This window comes from Equus quagga, chromosome 2 (assembly GCF_021613505.1).
Source record: "Equus quagga isolate Etosha38 chromosome 2, UCLA_HA_Equagga_1.0, whole genome shotgun sequence".
NCBI lineage: Eukaryota > Metazoa > Chordata > Mammalia > Perissodactyla > Equidae > Equus > Equus quagga.
The window spans coordinates 72,237,773-72,259,321 of NC_060268.1; the positions used below are offsets into that span (position 1 = coordinate 72,237,773).

Here is a 21,549-nt window from a genome sequence, read left to right on the forward strand (position 1 = left end):
TTGCCATACTTATAGCAGACAAAGTAGACTTCAAGACAAAACAGGTAACGGGAGACAAAGGGGGGCAGTATATAATGATAAAAGGGACACTCCACCAAGAAGACATAACACTTATAAATATCTGTGCACCCAACACAGGAGCACCAAAGTACATAAGGAAGCTACTAACACACCTAAAAGGGGATATTAACAACACTGCAATAGTGGTAGGGGACCTGAACACCCCATTTACTTCAATGGATAGATCATCCAGACAGAAAGGCAACAAGGAAATAGTGGATATAAATGAAAAACTAGACCAGATGAACTTAATAAATATATATAGAACACTCCATCCAAAAACAGCAAAATACACATTCTTCTCAAGTGCACATGGAGCATTCTCAAGGATAGACCATCTGTTGGGAAACAAGGCAAGCCTCAATAAATTTAAGATAATTAGAATCATATCAAGCGTTTTTTTAACCATAAAACTATGAAACTGGAAATTGACTACAAGAAAATGCTGGGAAAGTGACAAACATGTGGAGACTAAACAACAGGCTACTGAATAACCAAAGGATCACTGAAGAGATTAAAGGAGAAATCAAAAATATCTGGAGACAAATGAAAATGAAAATACACCGTACCAACTCATATGGGATGCAGCAAAAGCAGTCTTAAGAGGGAAATTCATCACAATACAGGGCCACCTTAACAAACAAGAAAAACCTCAAATGAGCAATCTTAAGCTACACCTAAAAGAATTAGAAAAAGAACAGCAAACAAAGCCCAAAGTCAGCAGAAGGAGAGAAATAATAAAAATTAGAGCAGAAATAAATGAAATTGAAACAACAACAAAAAAACAACAGGAAAGATCGATGACACAAAGCTGGTTATTTGAGAAGATAAACAAAATTGACAAACTCTTAGCCAGACACAAAAGAAGAAAAGAGAGAAAGTTCAAATAAATAAAATTAGAAGTGAAAGAGGAGAAATTACAGTAGGTACCACTGAAATGCAAAGGATTATAAGAGAATACTCTGGAAAACTATATGCCAACAAATTTGGACAATTTAGAAGAAATGTGTAAATTCTTAGACTCGTACAACCTCCCAAAACAGCCAAGAAGAAAGAGAGAATCTGAATTGACCAATCACAAATAAGGAGATTGAAAACAATAATCAAAAACCTCCCAAAAAATAAAAATCCGGGACAAAATTGTTTCTCTGGAGAATTCTACCAAACATTCAAAGAAGATTTAATACCCATCCTTCTCAAACTATTCCAAAAAAATTGAAGAAGACAGCACACTTCCTAATACCCCACGAGGCCGACATCACCCTGAACTAAAAGCCAGAGAAGGACAACACAAAGAAGGAAAATTACAGGCCGATATCACTGATGAACACAGATGCAAAAATCCTCAACAAAATATTGGCAAACAGCATACAACAATATATTGAAAAGATCATACTCCATGTTCAAGTGGAATTTATACCAGGAACACAGAGATGGTTCAATATCTGCAAATCAATGAATGTGATATACCACATTAACAAAATGAAGAATAAAGCCCACTTGATTATCTTAATAGATGTGAAAAAAGCATTTGACAGGATCCAACATCCATTTATAATAAAAAACCACAATAAAATGGGTAAAGAAGGAAAGAACCTTAACATAACAAAGGCCATATATGACAAACCCACAGCCAACATAATACTCATTGGGGAAAAACTGAAAGTCCTTCCTCTGAGAACAGGGACAAGATGGGGTGGCCACTCTTGCCACTCTTTTTCAACATAGTGCTGGAAGTTTTTGCCAGAGCAATTAGGCAAGAAAAACAAATAAAAGGAGTCCAAATAGTCAGTGAAGAAGTGAAACTCTTCTTGTTTGCAGATGTCATGATTTTATATGTAGAAAACCCTAAAGAATCTATTGAAAAACTATTAGAAATAATCAACAACTACAGTGAAGTTGCAGGGTGTGAAATCAGCTTAGAAAAGTCATTGGCATTTCTATACTCTACTAATGAATTAACAGAAAGAGAATTCAAGAATACAAACCCATTTACAATTGCAACAAAAAGAGTAAAATATCTAGGAATAAATTTATCCAAGGAAGTGAAAGACCTATACAATGAAAATTATAAGACATTATTGAAAGAAATTGATGACCATAGAAAGAAATTTAAAGATATTCTGTGCACATGGATTGGAAGAATAAATATAGTTAAAAGGTCAATACTGCCTAAAGCAATCTACAGATTCAGTGCAATCCCAATCAGAATCCCAATGACATTGTTCATGGAAATGGAACAAAGAATCCTAAAATTCATATGAGGCAACGAGCGACCGCGTATAGCTAAAGCAATCCTGAGAAAGAAGAACAAAGCTGGAGGCATCACAATCCCTGACTTCAAAATATCCTACAAAACTATAGTAATCAAAAAAGCATGGTACTCGTACAAAAACATGCATACAGATCAATGGAACAGGATTGAAAGCCCAGAAATAAAACCGCACATCTACGGACAGCTAATCTTTGACAAAGGAGCAAAGAGGATACAATGGAGAAAGGAAAGTCTCTTCAATAAATAGCGTTGGGAAAATTGGAGAGCCACATGCAAAAGAATGCAAGTAAACTAAAATTAACTCAAAATGGATAAAAGATTTGAAGGTAAGACATGAAACCATAAATCTCTTAGAAGAAAATATAGGCAGTACACTTTCTCATCAGTCTTGGAAGGATCTTTTCAAATACCATGTCTTCTCAGACAAGGGAAACAAAAGAAAAAGGAAACAAGTGGGACTTCATCAGACTAAAGAGCTTCTGCAAGGCTAAAGAAACCAGGAACAAAACGAAAAGACAACCCACCAACTTGGAGAAAATATTTGCAAATCATATCTCACAAGGGGTTAATCTCCACAATAGATCAAGAACTCACACAACTGAACAATAAGAAAACAGCTTGATCAGAAAATGGGCAGAGGATATAAACAGACATTTTTCCAAAAAAGATATGCAAATTGTCAACAGGTGCATGTAAAGATATCCGACATCACTAATCATGAAGGAAATGCAGATCAAAACTACACTAAGATAGCACCTTTCATCCATAAGAATGGTTATAGTCATCAAGACAAAAGATAACAATGTTGGATAGGATGTGGAGAAAAGGGAACCCTCATACACTGCTGGTGGAAATGCAAATTGGTGCAGCCACTATGGAAAACAGTATGGAGATTTCTCAAAAAATTAAAAATAGAAATACCATATGATCCAGCTATTCCACCAGTGGATTATCCGAAGAACATGAAATCAACAACACAAAGAGATTTATGCACCCCTATGTTCACTGAAGCAGTATTCACTATAGCCAAGACTTGGAAGCAGCCCAAGTGCCCATCAACTGATGAGTGGATAAAGAAGATGTGGTATGTATATACAATGGAATAGTACTCAGCCATAAAAAAAGACAAAATCCTGCCATTCGCAACAATGTGGAGGGACCTTCAGGGTACTATGTTAAGCGAAATAAGCCATACAGAGAAAGACAAACAGTATATTTCACCCATATGTGGAAGATAAACTAACACACGGACAAAAAAAACAGCTTAGTGTTTCCCAGAGGGGAAGTGGGTTAGGGGGTAGGCACAAGGGTGAAGGGACATATTTATATGGTGAGTGACAAATAAGAATCTACTACTGAAATTTCACAATGTTATAAACTATCATGACCTCATTAAGAAAAAATTATTAGGCATGCATCTCTTTGGTAGTGTTGGGGAAAATTGGATATTCAAATGCAAAACACTGAAATTGGACCCCTATCTTACTCTACTCACAAAAATTACCTCAAAATAGCTTAAAAACTTAAATGTAATAGCTGAAATCATGAATCTCCTGGAAGAAAACATAACTCCCGGAAGAAAACAGGAAAAAAGCTCCCTGACATTGGTCTTGGCGAAGATTTTTTGGGTATGACATCCAAAACACAAGGAACAAAAGCAAAAGTAAACAAGTGAGACTACGTCAAACTAAAAAGCTTCTGCACAGGAAAAGAAACAGTCAATGAAATGAAAGACAACCTATGAAATGAGAAAAAATATTTGCAAATTATATAACTGATATGGGGTTAATATCTAAAATATATAAGGAACGCATATATCTGAACAGCAAATAAATAGACAACGCATTTAAAAAATGGGCAACAGATCTGAGCAGACGTTTTTCCAAGGAAGATATATAGATAGCCAACAGATATGTGAAAAGATGTTCAATATCACTAATTATTAGGGGAATGTAAATCAAAACTACAGTGAGGTATGATCTCACACTTAGCAGAATCTCTATAGTTAACAAGAGAAGAAATAACGAGTGTTGCAGAGATAGTGGAGAAAAGAGAACTCTCATTCACTGCTGGCAGGAGTGCACACTGGTGCAGCCACTATGGAAAATTCCTCAGTGGAGATTCCTCAAATGTCAAGAATAGAACTACCATATGCTCCAGCCATTCTGCTGCTGGGTATTTATCGAAAGAACATGAAAATACCAAAGCTTAAAGATGTATGCAGCCCTATGTTCATTGCAGCATTATTCACAATAGTGAAGACTTGGAAACAACCTATGTGCCCATCAAAGGATGAATGGATAAAGAAGATGTGGTATATATGCACGATAGAATACTACTCAGCTATAAAAAAAGATGAAATCTTGCCATTTGGGACAGCACAGATGGACCTTGAGGGTATTATGCTAAGTAAAATGAGTCAGAGAGAGAAAGTCAAATACTATATGATCTCACTCATAAATAGAAGATAAAAACAACAACAAGAAACAAACAGATAGATACAGAGATTAGATTGGTGGTTACCAGAGGCTAGGTGGGGGAGAGAGTTGGACGAAAGGGGTGACTGGGCACATATGTGTGGTGGTAGATGGTAGTTAGTCTTTGGGTGGTGAACATGATGTAGTCTACACAGAAATCGAAATATGATGTACACCTGAAATTTATATAATGTGATAAACCATTGTTACCTCATAAAAAATAATCCATACTGAAAAAATGTTATATATGTATATTTATTTCTGTGGAATATTATTCAGCCACAAAAAGGAAACCCTGCCATTTGCAACAACATGGATGAACCTTGAGGACGTTATCCTAAGTGAAATGAGTCAGAGAAAGATAAAAACTATGATCTCACTTACCTGTGGAATCTAAAAAAGCTGAACTCATAGAAATAGAAAGTAGATTACTGGTTGCCACCAGCTGGGGAGTGGGGAAATGGGGAGATGTTGGTCAAGGGTACAAACTTCCACTTATAAGCTGTGAATAAATTTTGGGGATCTAATGTGTAGTATGGTAATTATGGTTAACAGTAGTATATTATGTTCTTGAAAGTTGCTAAGATTGTAAGTTTTAAATGTTCTCACCACAAAAAAAAAGCAAATTAATTATATAATGTGATGGAGGTTTCAATTAACCTTATTATGGTAATCATTTCACAATATGTGCATGTGTCAAATCAACAAAGTAGATTTCACAGCAAAGAGTATTGACAGAGATAAAAAGGGTCATTTTATAATGATGAAGTGGTCAGTTCATCAAGAGGACATAATAATCCTAAATATTTACAATAAAAGACCTTCCAAATACTTGAAATTAAACAAAAAACAGAGCCACAAGGAGAAATAACAAATCCGCAGTTACAGTTGGAGATTTTGATACCCCTTCCTCAATAACTGATAGAACAGGTAGAAAATCAGAAGACTTGAACAGCTCTATCAACCAACTGGATCTAATTGCCATTTATAAAACACTCTGCTTTATGAAAGCACATTCTTTTCAAGTGCACATGGTACAATTACCAATAAAAATCATAATTTGGGCCAGAAGACAAATCTCATAAATCAAAAGGTTTCAAGTTATAGGGGCCAGCCTGGTGGCGTAGTGGTTAAGTTGGCGCACTCCTTTTCAGTGGCCCATGGTTTGCAGGTTCGGGTCCCAGGAATAGACCTGGCACACTCATCAAGCCATGCTGTGGTGGCATCCCACATAAAGTGAAGGAGAATTGACACAGATGTTAGCTCAGTGACAATCTTCCTCAGGCCAAAAGAGGAAGATTGGCAACAGATGTCAGCTCAGGAGTAGTCTTCCTCATTAAAAAAAAAAAAAGAATTCAAGTTATACAAAATGTATTCTCTGACCACAATGGAATTAATTAGAAATCAATAATAATGAAGTCTCTGGAAAATCCTCTTAATATTTGCAAAGTAAATAAAATAATTTTAAATAACTAGTGCATCAAAGAAGGAATCATAGGTAAATTAGAAATAATTTTGAACTGCGTGAAAATGAAAACATATAAAAATGTGTGGGATCCAGCAAAAGCAGTTAGGATTCTTAGAAGGAGATTTATGGCATGAAATGTGTCATTTATAAAAGAAAAATGGTCTCTAAACAATGACTTCAGCTTATACCTTAAGAAGCTAGAGTAAGAAGGACAAATGCAACCCCAAGTAAACAGAAGAAAGGAAATAAGAAAGTTCAGAGCAAGAATCCATGAAATAGAAAACAGAAAAATAGAGTAAAATCAAAGAAAAAAGTTGGTTCTTTGAAAAAGTCAATATAATTGAAGAAACCTCCATCTAGACTGATCAAGAAAAACAAGAATATACAAATTATAGCAATATCAGGAATGAAGGACTTTTCATCACTGCTGAATGTACAGTTATTGAAAGATGAAGTAGAATGAACGACTTTATGCCAACAAATTCGACTTTTTAGATGAAATGGACAAGTTCCTCAAAGGACACGTACTTTTAAAGCTCATTGAAGAAGAAACAGATGACTCAGATAGCCCTGTGTCTATTTAAGAAATTGAATTTCCCAGGGCCAGATGACTGGTTATTTCTACCACATGTGTGGGTAACAGATAATACCAGTATGATACCAGTTCCTCCCAAACTATGTCAGAAAATTGAGGAGGGAATTCTCCCCAACTCATTTTTTTGAGGACAACTTTATTTTTACATCAAAACCAGACTCAGCTATTATTAGGAAAATATCAGTATCCTTCATAAACGTAGATGTAAAAATGCTTAACTTTTAAGAGCATTAAATACAACAATATATAAAAGGATAATACAACATGACCAAGTGAGATTTATGCCAGAAGTTGCGTAATGATTTTAACGTTGGAAAATTGACATAAAAAAGAAAAATCATACATCATTTCGGTGGATGAAGGAGGAAAAAAAGCATTTGGCAAACTTCAACCTCTGTTTCTGATAAAAATTTTCAGCAATCTAGGAATGAAAGAACTTCCTTAACTTGATGAAGGGCTTCTCTGTTAAACCTAGAGCTTATGCGGTACTGAATGGTGACAGACTAAAAGCTTTCCCTGACTTCAGGAACGAGGCAAGGACGTCTGCTGTCACCACTTCTATTCAGCATTGTTCTGCAGATTTAGCAAGTGCACTATAGCAGCGCAAAGTAAGAAGCGACATTCAGATTGGAAAGAGAATTAAAACTGTCTATTTATACAAAATATGATTGTTTATGTAGAAAATCTGAAGGTATCTACAAAAAAGTTAGCAGAATTAATAGCGAGGTTGGGAGGGTTGCAGGATAGGAGATCAATAAATAAAAGTCAGGGGCCGGCCCCGTGGCTGAGTGGTTAAGTTTGTGTGCTCTGCTTAAGCAGCCTGGGATTTTGCTGGTTTGGATCCTGGGCGCAGACATGGTACTGCTCTTCAAGCCGTGTTGAGGTGGCGTCCCATGTAACACAACCAGAGGGACCTACAACCAAGAATATACAGTTGTGTACTGGGGGGCTTTGAGGAGAAGAAAGGGAAAAAAAAAAAAGATTGGCAACAGGTGTTAGCTCAGTTGCCAATCTTAATTAATAAATAAATAAAAAATAAGTCAATTGTATGTCTTTATACATGTACGTATGCAATCAGAAATTGAAATTTAAAAGTACCACTACAGTGCCCTCCCCACAAAACTGAGATAGTAAGGGAAAAATTTTACCAAAAAATGTGAATGAATTATAGACAGAAAATTACAAAATATTGCTGAGAGAAATTTTAAAAGACCTAAAGTCAGGGAGGAGTATACTGTGTTCATGGATTGGAAGACTCAATATTGTTGAGGTGTTGGCTTTCCCCAAATTAACCTATAGGGTCAACCCCTTCTCAATCAAAATTTCTGTAGAAATTGACAAGCTGAGTGTAAAATTCATATGGAAATACAGAGTACCTAGAATAGTTAAAACAACTTTGGGAATGAGGAACAAAGTTGGAGGACTGACACTATCTGACTTCAAGCCCCATTTTAAAGCTACATTTATCAAGACAGTGTAGTATTGCTGTAGAGCAAGAAATATATCAGTGGAGCAGAATAGGAAGTCCAGAAATGTATCCACAAATACTGACACAATGAGTGTGGAAAAAATGAAACTTGATTTCTCCCTCACAGTTTCCAATGCAGAATTTACAAAAGTGCAAAGATAATTTATTGGAAAAAAGATAGTATTTTCAACAAATGGTTTTGAACAATTGGATAACCATATGGCAAGCAGTAAACTTAAATTCTTATCTTGTGCTATATCCAAAATTAACTCAAAATGATTCATAGTCATAAGTGTAAAAACTAAAAACTTCTAGAAGAAAACATGAGAGAAAACCTTTATGACCTTAGGTCAAAGATTTTTAGCTAGAACTGCAAAAGCGCAATCCAGTAAAGAAAAACAGGACAAATTAGACTTCATAAAAATTGTGAACTTCTGCTCTTCAAAAGACGCTATTAAGAGATTAAACAGACATGCTACAGACTGGGAAAGCATATTTGCGATCATGTGCCTAAGATCTTATCGAAAATTATAAAGAGCTTTCAAAACTCAGTAATAGGAAAACAAATTTGTTATCAGTCTTGCCACATTGTAGATTACTTGACATTCATACAATAAAACTCCTTAAATAGTTCGGGTGGTGAACATGATGTATACAGAATTTGAAATGTGATGTACATCCGAAAAAAATAAAAATTAAAAAAAAACAAACCAAAAAACTCCTTAAATGAAATGATGATTTATAGTGAGGGTGGGCAGCCTGTTTCTGTAAAGGGCCAAGTAGTAATAAATATTTTAGGCCAGCTACGTATGGTCTCTGATGTATATGTTTCTTTCAGGTTTTTTTTTTTTTTTTACAGCCCTTTAAAAATGTAAAACCCGTTCTCAGCTCACTGGCCTTTCAAAAACAGGCCATGGGTCATGCTTGGCCCATGTGTGGGCACTAGTCTTCCAGCCCCTGATTTAGACTGCAAGTCTCCTATTCTTTGGCGTTAGGGCAGCTTGTACAAAAGGAGGGGGTAGAAAGTTATGAAATTTTGCATTCAGATCTGAATGATTCTTTTGATTGATTTAACAACTGATTCGAAGAAGGTAGATCGAGAAGTATACATTGAATAAGTGAGTTGAAAACCAAAAGCCTAATACTTAATAATTTAAGAATTAAACTATATTTCACTTATATTTGGTGACCTTTTTTGCAGTCCATGTGACCGCCCTCGTGTCATTGAGTCTCTGAGAGGAATTGAGTTGGTTGACGTTGCTGCTGGCGGAGCCCACAGTGCCTGTGTCACCGCAGCCGGGGACCTCTACACATGGGGCAAAGGTCGATATGGCCGCCTGGGGCACAGCGACAGTGAGGACCAGTTAAAGCCAAAGCTGGTGAGAAGGCCTGGAGGGGCAGCTTGCCGTGGTCATTATAACTTTTAGAAGTCAAAAGTATTTCCTATCCCAGATTCTTTTTAGTTTTAGAGTTGATGGTCATGGCCTTATTATTTACAAAGTAGCTTTGGTGGAAATAAAAACCATCTTGATGCTTGATATGTATTCCATGGGTCATTTAAACAGAACAGTATTTGAAATATCCTTTTATTTCTACTAGTAAATATTCCTTGGCATCAGCCAAATGCTTTGTCTTCTAGAACTGCCGCTACATTTTGAGTGAGGCAATGGAGAGAATAAGCAGCCTTCCTGGCGTGGTAGGACTGGCTCCTTGGCGACACTAATTCCTGCCTCCTACAGTTTAGAGGCTTATAGTTCAAATAGATGAAGATGTTTTCTGTTTTGTTTTACAGGATTATTAAAATTACCTGTTCTCTGTAAAGACTTAAAACAGGCACCGCCACACAAAGAATCATAGCATTTTGCAGCCTTTCCTTGGGGAAGCCTCCTTTCTGTTGCAGTCAGATAACCCTGATGCTCCTTTTTCTGAAGGTGGAGGCGCTGCAGGGCCACCGTGTGATTGACGTTGCTTGTGGCAGTGGAGACGCCCAGACCCTCTGCCTCACTGACGATGACACTGTCTGGTCCTGGGGAGATGGGGACTACGGCAAGCTCGGCAGAGGAGGCAGCGATGGCTGTAAAGTCCCCATGAAGGTATTTCTTTTTACACAGAGAGAGAAGGGCGCCTTTCCCTGCGCTCCTGACCTGTGAGTGTGAGGTCTCTGGAACTCAGGCTGCTCATGGGCACCGTCCACAGTGCACAGAGTCCCCATAGACCCCCTGGGCTCACCACCCTGTCTCATTCTTTGTGCTTCTCAGGAGTCATCTAACCTCATCTTTACCTTCTTTGCAGAAAACATAATGGGTAATTGGGTAAAAAGTGAGTGAAAGGACCAAAGGTATTAAGATATTTTAGGGTGCTATTTGTGCTCTCTTGAGAAATGTGTGTAATTTATTGGGTGCCACAGAGCCTGTGGTTTTATTTAGTATGTAGAGCTGTTTGAAGAAAAGGATAACAGAATGTTTACACTCTTCAATTTGCAGAGAACTCTAGCTGTGGAATGTAATAGTACTTGCTGAAAGGATTGCGTCTGGCTTAGCCAGAGGACATCCTGTGAGAAACTAAGAGCCGGTAGGCTTGGGTCAGGGGCCAGATTGCTTTGCTCAACGCGAGCTAAGTTATTCAGCGGTTTCTTAATTTTGCGAGACTGTCTTTTGCCTTTGTGAATGGGTAGTTGGCAAAGGTTAAGTTTGTTGATGTATTTAGATCAGGTACTGACTGCTTAGTGGCCTGCAATGCATGAACATGACAGGGCCATTTAGCTGAGGTGATTGGCTGTGGACTTGGGGGGGTGGGTGCTGTGAAAGAAAATTAGAAGCCATCTCTGCTTAGCATCCTGTCTTGCTGGGGCTCTGAGACTGCACGTGCAGAATAGAGACCCTCACAGTTCCTGTGTCCCCTGTCAGGGACAGCATGCCTGTCAGATCAACAAGAGCCTGAGCCAGAACTGTGTAGCATTTCTTCCTAGGGCTGTGCTGCCTGTGGCCACACGGGGCTGTTTAAAGTTTAAATCAGTTAAGAGTAAGTAAAATTAAAATTCACCTACTCACTTGCACTAGCCACATTTCATGTGCTCAGGAGCTGCATGTTGCTGGTGCTTCCGTACTGGGCCTTGTTGGCACAGCATGTTTCCATCACTGCAGAGAGTGGTTTTGGTAGGTGCTGCCTAGAGCCAAAGCCTGGTGGAGAGCACGTGCCTAGAGGCCGCACTGTACCCCTGCACCCGGGCAGGTGCTGCTAGCCAACCAGGGGCTTAGGGCTGCCTTCTTGTCCTTATTAGCTCCTGCTCTTTTCCCCTTATGGGGATATGGTATTTTAACCATGTTAGGGATTACTTGGGATTTCCATATTTATGAAAAAATTGTTATAGACTTTCTTATGCTAAGGAGGCTTTAGACCAAGGCTTTGCACCTTCAAGGATTAGGATGTTGGGCATTGCGGGAGATGGAGGCCACTACTGATGTGATAGTGCCAAGGGTAGGATGAAGAGAGAACTGATTGAGAGAATTAGGTTTTAATGGATTTAAATTTAAAATTAAATATGAGAACTTCAGTCTGAAAACAGTCCCAGGTAAAGGAGCATAACTTGATGGGTGAGGAAAGATGACAGCTAGGTAAGTGAGCTCCAATGAGACCTCAGGGTGCTGGCTGTGAAGGGTCGGACTCCTGAGCTTGCAGGTTGGAGATAGGTTCCAGTACTGGCATGACCAAGGTCAGTAATGTGTAATTGGATAAACCTGGACAGATGGACAGGGAGTGTCTGAAGGCCAGAATACTGGTCCTCTTAGCCATACCCTGCCCTGTTGTCTGCTGCTCCTCCCCTGTGGGCCTCAGGCATCTAAGAGGGTGGGAGGGCAGATAGGAAGTACAGGGCTTGCTGGAGAATGGGGTTACCACACCACAAAGAGAAATGGGGTTGGGAGAGTGAATTCTGGGGGAAAATGATCACAGGCCTTCAACTGTGAAATGTCTTATTTCTAGTAACATGGTGGGTCACATGGTGCAGTGGCATGGCTCATGGCCTTGTGTCAGCATGTGTGCCTTCAGAGCCAGGTGGTCCTGCTCCTCCCGAGAATGCTTATGTGGTTAAATGGAGTAGGATTTTAAGGTGTAAAAGATATTTGACATGGGTAAAGGTTTTCAGAGTTCTTCATTAGATTTAGTCCAGTCACTGTGTGGGTGCAGCAGTCAGCTAAAGGCTTGACTGAGTAGGTCTTATTGAACCTTTTCCCTTTGCAGATCGATTCTCTCACAGGCCTTGGAGTGGTTAAAGTGGAATGTGGATCCCAGTTTTCTGTCGCCCTTACCAAATCTGGTGCTGTTTATACTTGGTATGTGAGATTCTTTGTTTAATCCCACCAAAACTAGCTTGTTAATTTGAAGTTACATTAACTGTGCGTTTTGTAGATTGAAATGTAACTTTTATGGCAGGCTGTGCTTGTGCCAGGAAGGTGAGGCAGGGTGGTAAATGAGATGGCCTTGTGCTCCTCAGTTCCATGTTTCCTTGTGTGCAGGGGCAAAGGTGATTATCACAGGCTGGGCCACGGATCCGACGACCATGTCAGAAGACCTCGGCAGGTCCAAGGGCTGCAGGGGAAGAAAGTCATTGCCATTGCCACCGGCTCCCTGCACTGTGTATGCTGCACTGAGGACGGTAGGTGGGAGGCCCGATGTTGCAACACAGAGCTCTTTAAATCTAAGTGGTCTGCTCAGGGATAATATATGCAGCTGTAAGGTAGGGGGGCAATGGTACTATATCCTGAGAATGCCTCTGTGGTAAGCAGGGTTTTGTCCCTTGTCATCTTTAGCCCCTGGTGTTAAAACCCATGAATATGTTACAGTTCGTGGCTGTGCAGCAGAGAGCCAACAGAGTAGGCCTGAGACTGCTGTCCTTGGAAAGTCCTACTTGCAAGGTTGGCCCTCGTCTGGCCTCTAGTAGCCTGAATTTTGGGAGGGCTCTCATGATTCCCTAACTGACAAAAGGCCTTGCTGTTCCTCAACTGTCTGCACAAACAATGTGGTCTCTGCTGAAACCTGCTTCCTTCTGGGATCTGGAACTTGAGTATGTGCTAGGCAGAGGTGCCTAAGTGACCTGCCCCCATGAAAACCCTGGGCGCCAAGTCTCTAATGAGCTTCCCTGGTAGACAACGCTGCACATGTGAGGTCACAACTGTTGCTGAAGGAATTAGGGGCATCCTGTGGGACTCCACTGGGAGAGGACCTTGGAAGCTTGTACCTCGTTCCTCTGGACTTCGCCCCAGGTGCCTTTTCCCTGTGCTGATTGTGCTTCCTGTCCTTTCACTGAATAAATCAAAGCTCTGAGTATAATATGTGCTGAGTCCTGGGAGTTCTCCTAGTCAGTCATCAAATCTGAGGGTGATCTAATGGATCCCAATCCAATGGCAAAAGTGACTTTACAGATGGAATTAAGGTTGCGAATCAGCTGACTTTGCCATATGGAAATTATTCTGGATTATTGGGTGGGCCTAGTATAATCAAATAGACCCCTTCGAAGCAGAAAAGGAGGCAGAAGATCAGTGAGAGAGAGATGTGATGGGAGAAGAGGAAGGAGAGATTTTCAAAGTGTGGAGGGTCTTGACCTGCCATTGCTGGCTTTGAGCTAGAGGGAAGGGGCCAAGGAGTGTGGGTGCCCTCTGGAAGCTGGGGATAGCTGTCAGCTGACAGCCAGCAAGTAAACAGAATCTCAGTCTTGCGAAGAACTGAATTCTGCCAATGGCCTGAATGAGCAAGGAAACAGGTTCTCCCCTTGGGCCTCCAGAAAGGGATGCAGCTTGCTGACGTCTTGATTTTAGCTTAGTGAGACTCATGCTGGACTTCTGACATAGAGAAGTATGTAATAATAAATATATAAGTAATAATATAAGTATATATATTATATACTTATATATATATAAGTATATAAGTATAAGTAAGTAATAAATATATAGTGTTTAAACCAGTGAGGTTGTGGATGGTCTGTTATGGCAGTAATAGAAAACAATTGCACCATCTTTCATTGAAACAGTTCCCCCAGTTGTGTTCTGTTTTAAAACCCTTGGTGAATTACATAAACATATACTCTTTAATTATTTCATTGATGGAAGAGTTTCATATGTGAATAAGCAATTTTTATGGTCTGTGGTAGGACTGACATTGTAGTTGTTGATCAGGAACGTACAACACACTTTTTATTTGCTTTATTTTAATTCTTTAAATTTTGAAGCAAATCACACCCTTAAAGAACAGTTGGAAGTACAGCACAAAGAACTATTTTTTGATCTATGTGAGAGTTAGGTGCTGCTCTGATGCCCCATCACCCTGAACGTTTGAGTGTATGTTTCCTACTAGCGGGGAAACTCTGCTCCACAACAGTTGGAAGTTCACAGCGTAGTTACTTGTGCTCATCTTCACGCCCATACATGTCACAACGCAGGTTGCATTTAGCTGTTATGTCCTTGTCTCCTCTATTTGAGACGGTCCTCAATCATCCCTAGACATCATTCTCTCATACTTCTTCAGTCTTCTTGGGAATTTTGGACCTGGACACTTCTGAAGATTACAGACTGGTTATTTTGTAGAACATCCATCAATTTGAGTTTGTCTGTTTCCTCAGTAGATTCAAGTTGTGTGTCTTTGATCTTAATTCATGCTGCATTCTTAATTCATTCTTCATTCATCAGGTGACATGCAGTTTTGCTCTCTCCTATCGTTAATGATGTTGACTTCACTCACTTGATTAAGGTGGTGTCTGCCAGGCTTCTCCACTGTGAATGTCATTTGTAACTAATAAGTACTCCACATGGTATTTGAAACTACTTAAATATCCCTTTTCTCATTGAATATTTTATTTATTCTCATCAAACATTTAATATTCATTTTCTGTTTACATCTGTGTGGGACTCATGATTTCCTCATTTATTCAATGAGTTAGATATAATCTGTTACTATTACTTATTTTGATGCTCAGATTGTGTCCTGTTTGGCTAGTTGCGTCTCCTGACATGTCCCCATCATTCACTGAGTACTTCCTTACTTTCTGGCACAATAAGACATTTCGTCCTCATCTTGACTCTCCATGTCCCAAGCCTAGATTTGACCATTTCCCCAAGAAGCCCTGCTGTCTTTAGAAGTGAATGGTATTTGGAAGACAAGATTTGGTTGATAGGTGTGCTCATTGATACTGGAATGTCACTGCTCCCAGCCCTTCTCAGTGGATAGAGCCAGTGAACATATATGTAAATAACATACAAGTAGACATCTATGTTTATTTCTGTATCTATAGATATATATTGAATACCACACACTCACACCATTACCCTAAGCCCCAGTCTGTGCCACAGGGTTCATTCCACTTTTGTCTCTTTTCACACTTGTAACTCTCTCTTTTGATGAGAAACCTGGATCCCATTATCCCTAATGTTGTGATTCCATCTCTCTTCGTGTATGTGACCCAGGGTCCCATCATTGCCTTTGCCCTCTCCTTGCATGGATCCTCATCCCACTTGGGCTGTGACTGCCCACTCTGGGCCACCCCCCCATACCAGGCCACCCCACGTGGAAGTCTTTGTCACTCATAGACTCTGATTCCCTCTGCCTGACTGGTCTCTGCAGAGAGGCTCTCCTCTCCTTGCTCATGCTCTGACACCCACCCAGTGGCTTTAGGACTGAACTGTGGAGAGTGGGACAGGGCAGGAGACAAGGACACTGCCCTTGATCAGGCAGGCGCACACTTTACAGAGTGGTACTTACGGCTGCATGGCACCCAAGGAGTCTGCAGATTTGGCAAAGCTAATGACTTCTCCAGAGAATTAGCCTCATTTCTATTCTAGTCACCGAGTGACCTTACCCTTAGAATAGTTTCATGGTAGTGTTTGATGGTTGGTATCTATCATGGTACACAGAAAAAGATGTTTCTCATCTCAGTGATTTCATCTCAGTGATGAATGTCATGTTTAGGATATGAATAAGTATAGGAAAAACTACATGTTCCTTAAAAAAACATGGATTTTATTTAGTTAAAAACAGACTTTTTCTCTTCTATTTAACATGCCAAATCAATTTGTGTTGGTAAGGATATTACCATCTGTTTTAATGTTATTTGTTCTTATTAAGAACTGCTGCAGTTCCATACTCGTCCTGTGAACAAACACTGTTGGATTTTTAAGACCAGAGTCTTGTGCCTCTTGCTAAAAAAGACGTGTTGGCCCCCAGGGGCAGTCAGGAATCCCAGGAAGTGGGCTGCCTCTTTCAAAGCTGTGATCAGAGACATCTGGGTCATACATGAGGTTAACATCTACACAGTTGACTGCCAACAGCCAGTTGAAGGGCAGCCATGATTGTTTGTATCGGGAAGACGTTAGTGGTTGTTTATTCATTGGCCCTAGTATACCTATTCTTGTTCTAAATTCACTTTGTTTAGGTGAAGTTTATACGTGGGGTGACAATGATGAGGGACAACTGGGAGATGGAACAACAAATGCCATCCAGAGGCCCCGGTTGGTACCTGCCCTTCAGGGTAAGAAGGTCAACCGTGTGGCCTGTGGCTCAGCACACACTCTTGCTTGGTCAACCAGCAAGCCTGCCAGCGCTGGGAAGCTCCCTACACAGGTGGGTACTGGTTGGGCCAAGTGGGCTAGGAGGCGTGCAAGTAGCGACAAAGTCATTATGTATTGAATTATGTGTGCACAACCACACAACACTTCATTCTTCCATTAATATTTACAGAGGTGTTCTGTTGAAAATAATTCAGGTTCATAATGTTAAAGATGATACTTTTAAGAACCTTAATATTCACACCAACCAACATTCTATATACATCAATATGTCACCTTCAATTGAAATCTTGTATAAACTATACAAAACCATTCTGATAGTATAGGCTTAGTAAATATATTTCTATGGACTAATATTTTTAGCATTCTCCTTGGTTTATATTACTTGACTCAAGCAAACTGGCCAGAGTATCATTCTAACAACAAAGAGATTTTTCAAACCAAACTCAGAGCTCATAATGCTTCTCTGTTTTTGAAAAAAATATTTTCAGAATTCATCTACAAAACTGTGGCTTATCTGTACATTTGATAACTAAGTTGACTTAATGCAGTTTCAATGTTTCAGGTCCCCATGGAGTACAATCATTTGCAGGAAATCCCCATAATAGCACTGCGGAACCGGCTGCTGCTGCTGCATCACATCTCAGAGCTCTTCTGCCCCTGCATCCCCATGTTCGACCTTGAAGGCTCTCTCGATGAAACTGGACTCGGGCCCTCTGTGGGGTTTGACACGCTACGGGGAATTCTGATATCCCAGGGAAAGGTATACTTGTAGCAGTCTTTGCGGTAGTTGAAACCAGTATCTTCAGTAAATTTTAATCCAACAAAAATTCCTAAACTGAGAATGTATGGAATACAACTCATTCAGTGAGTGTTCATTGGGTGCCTGCTATGTGCCAGGCTGTGTTCTGGATGCTAAGGATGCAGCAATGACCAACAGACAAAAATCCTCTCTTTTGGAGCTTATATTAACAATCAGAGTGTGGTGCTGCATTTCCTGTTGTAATCTCTGCTTCCACCTCACCAAAAGGATGGAGAGGGTTGCAAAATGAAGCCTCCTTTCTTGCAGTGCTTTCTGCTTGCCTGGCCTTGAGGCTTATGGCAAATCACCACTGGCAGCAGGAAGGAAAAATAATGAATAATTTCTTCCCCAGGGATGTCCAGCAGAGGATGCCAGAAGTTACAGATGGCTTAGATAGAAATTCTGCTCCAGGATATGTGGAGATTCCTAGTCGAAGGATAATTTAACAGTCTGTGAATAGAATCATGAATGAGGACATCAGAAAGTCACCAGACAGATTTTGACCCATTGACATTTATAATAATTTGAGTTTTATAATAATTTGAGTTTTCCAGAAGTGGAATGACTGATTCAGGATTTGGGGGTTTCCCCTTACTGGAAGTCATCAAGTTTCTGTCAAGCAACTTGACAGGATGTTCCAGAAGAGGCTCGGTCATTGTATGATAGGGGGAATATTTGTGTCAGGAAAAAAGGCATAGAGGTCAGATTGAGGAATCTTAATTCTGAAGAGTGTGATTCTATGACATATTTTGTTATTCAAGATTATGGTCTGTTCTTAATGATAATAAATTTAGATGTTTTGGAGTCCTGTCCAAACAGATTTCTTTTAGGATTGGCTTTGTTTCCACCTAGCTGAAGAAGACTAGTATACACGTTTTATTTTCGTGTGTGGTTAGAGACACTGGGACAGTGATAAGGATTGTGGTGATGGTTAGATCTCTCTGGTGATGGGGAGTAGGAAAAAATTGTGGGCAGGTAAAATTGATATGAAACTTCAACCATTTTTCAATAATAAAAAGTAGCAAATTTGACTACTTCCATCATTTTTTTGGTCCTTTAGAGTGGAGGTGATAATAGGCAGTGAAGGAAAAAAAGCCCTTCCTTGTAAGGAGAAAGCAAAGTGAAAGGCAGGATGAGTCCCACACAAACTTTGTGAGTGTCCTGCAGGCTGTGAGCACAGGAGCGGGGCATCAGGAGTGCTGAGGGAGTCCAGAGGCACCTTCAGCATCAGGGAATGTGTAGCCAGCGTCTCTTCCAGTCTTGGGTGGGAAAGGATCACCTCTGCTGGAAAGTTTGGGGAGGGGGTTTTGTTGGTGACTCCGGAGAATTATTACCAGGATGTGCTTCAGAGCACAGAAGTGATAGAGCACCTAAGGAGGAGAGGGGAATGCATGCTCCCATGGAAGAGGAGCTGCCCTCGGCTGTGGGCTGAGTAGTCTGGAAAGCAGAAGTCAGGCACAGTAGAAGGCAGAATTAGCCAGTAGGTGTACAGGGGTGCGTGTTGATGGGTGCATCTCTGCGGGCCCCTGCATGTGATGGGTGCAGCTCTGTGACACCCTCACTTGTTCTTCTTCTACCTCTGGGGCCACGTCCTTGGGCTGCCTAGGCCCTCACCTTCCAGCCTTTAGAGTTTGGAGTTCTTGGGCTCTGACTTGAGAGAGGGGCCCAGACTCTGCTGTGGGTCCCTTGTGCCCCTCCAACCACCCTTTCACCAAGAGAAGGCATCCTTGTCCACTTGGCAGAGACCCGAGACTCCCACTGATTCCACCTCCTTTGAGTGTCTCTTGAGTTTACTTCCCTCTTTTTGTCCTCAGACCTGTATAACAACATGCTCCCTGTGCCCAGGTCCGTACCAGCACAACGGGCCTGCTTCTCCCTGAGTGATGTTGGGCCCACTCCCTTTCCTCACTATCTTCACCCTGGGTATTTCAGGTTTCTGTCAGTGCAGGGTGCCTACGTGTTCCCCCCCCATCCCCATCCCAAGCCTGGCCCGCTCCCCGACTCTGCTGCTGCTTTGTGGTTGGTGTCTCTGTCATGACAGTGACACCGAGGCATAGTTAGTGTTTAACATCTGTCTTGCCACTAGTGGCCTTGTGGTTTGGCTGGGAAACCTTGGTATTGTAGTTGACCCACAGAGCCAGCCCGAGAAATGAGTCAGAACAGGTGCTCACCAGGTCCTGGCCCTCCCTCCTCTTTGCCCAGCGCAGGCTGCGCTCCTCCTGCCTCCAGCTGTCAGGCCAAGCGCACTACCAAACACTTGCCCTGCCAACTGGCTGAGTACCCCTGGGTGGGTTTGCACACTGATGCTAGGCTGCTCCCCTAAGACTATCGCACCACTTGAAAATTAGAGTTTGTAGTTATGTGTTCTTAAGAAAATATGACTTTTAGGAATAGAAGATTTAAAATAAACTTATGACATGATTTATCTGTGGGTACTACTTTCTATATCTGATTCTAAATTTTGTCTGTCTGTCATGTTTTAGGAGGCAGCTTTCCGAAAAGTAGTACAAGCCACTATGGTGCGAGATCGCCAGCATGGACCCGTGGTGGAGTTAAACCGAATCCAGGTAATAAGTGGAGGTGGTTCTCTGTTCTTAGATATCATGTTTGCATGGTTGCAAGTCTCGTCCCTGCAGTGGGATAAGAATGCTCATTGCAGACTTCACCTGTCCCATGCTTTAGAGAACAAGGCGCCACCTGTGCATGATGGCTTGTGGCACTGAGGCCTCCAGGTGGGTATATGAATTGTTTTCTTTAAACAGAAGTAAGGAAGTCTTATTTCAGATAACCTAGAAGCACAAATACAGAAGAGCAAAAAGGAAAAAGTAAAAATGACCCATATTTCCACCACATAGTGGTAACTACTGCAGACATTTGAGGATATGTGTGTGTGTTATAACCTGAACTGGATGACTCTCTTGTGACTTGCTGCTTTTCCCCCTTAATGCATTGTAAGTGCCTCTCTGTTCCCTGTAGTGGGGCTGTAGGATTTTTTGTGCTTACCAGTGCCCCCTGTTCTCCTGGTTTTCTCTGTCAGATTCCTCTGCTGGGGCTGGAAGTCCATGCCCGCTTTTCTGGGATCCAGCAGGGCTGCTTGGCGTAGTTCTGATGATGACTGTGCCTTCACTTGCCCCCTTGGGTTAGGTTCTGAGCAGCAGGGCAGGTCAGAGGCCCTTGATGTATCGAATTGTAGGTGGTGACAGTCCCTGTTCCCACCAGTGTCACACCTTCTCTAGCTCTGGTAGCTTACTTTGCTAGTTTAATAGTCTACAATCACTAATACTGTCTCATGATAGTAATCAAAGAAAGACCACCTCTGAATTTATACTGCTGCCAAATGTATATAAGCTTACAGTTAAACAAATTAATTAAAAACCAGAGGAACCCTGGCACTTACATTGTGCAGCACTTGACATTTAGCGTGCAAGTGAAATTGGCCCCACCTCTTGGAACAGAAACAGCACCAAGAAGAACAAATTCTTTGTTTCCGTACCTTTGTATTAACACATGATTTTTACCCTGATGTTGGTTACATGACTCAAAGTTTTTCCAGAGTTGTACTTGGGGGCATTTTGAATTAAGACATCAAACTCTTGTCGTTTATTGGAGAACACATGTGACCAAGCTGATGGAAGTGGTTCCCTTCACTGACGTCAGAGTGGTTAATGCCAAACTGGAGGTCAGTCAGCCCCTTCCATAAACAAATGGGATGTTTAATTAGGTTCATAAGTAAGCTTTTATTTCCCCACCTTGGAGGATCATTTTGGTTTGCTCTGCATTGAGTCTTAAATACTAAAGTTTATGAGTGAGGAAAGCTGATGGCTACAGATCATCTAATGCAGATGGTTGGGT

General features: G+C 40.8%; 1 protein-coding gene across 7 annotated transcripts in view; it reads left to right on the plus strand.

The window, feature by feature from the left end:
* The window catches only part of HERC2 (HECT and RLD domain containing E3 ubiquitin protein ligase 2), a 270,577-nt gene that overhangs the window by 240,463 nt on the left and 8,565 nt on the right, over positions 1–21,549 (plus strand). For all 7 annotated transcript variants that reach the window (XM_046653926.1, XM_046653932.1, XM_046653929.1 and 4 more), the window contains 7 exons: positions 9,545–9,722; positions 10,275–10,436; positions 12,583–12,674; positions 12,858–12,997; positions 16,763–16,950; positions 17,461–17,658; positions 20,181–20,264. In XM_046653926.1, coding sequence (XP_046509882.1) covers positions 9,545–9,722; positions 10,275–10,436; positions 12,583–12,674; positions 12,858–12,997; positions 16,763–16,950; positions 17,461–17,658; positions 20,181–20,264 — 1,042 coding nt within the window. The remainder of the gene's footprint in view (positions 1–9,544; positions 9,723–10,274; positions 10,437–12,582; positions 12,675–12,857; positions 12,998–16,762; positions 16,951–17,460; positions 17,659–20,180; positions 20,265–21,549) is intronic.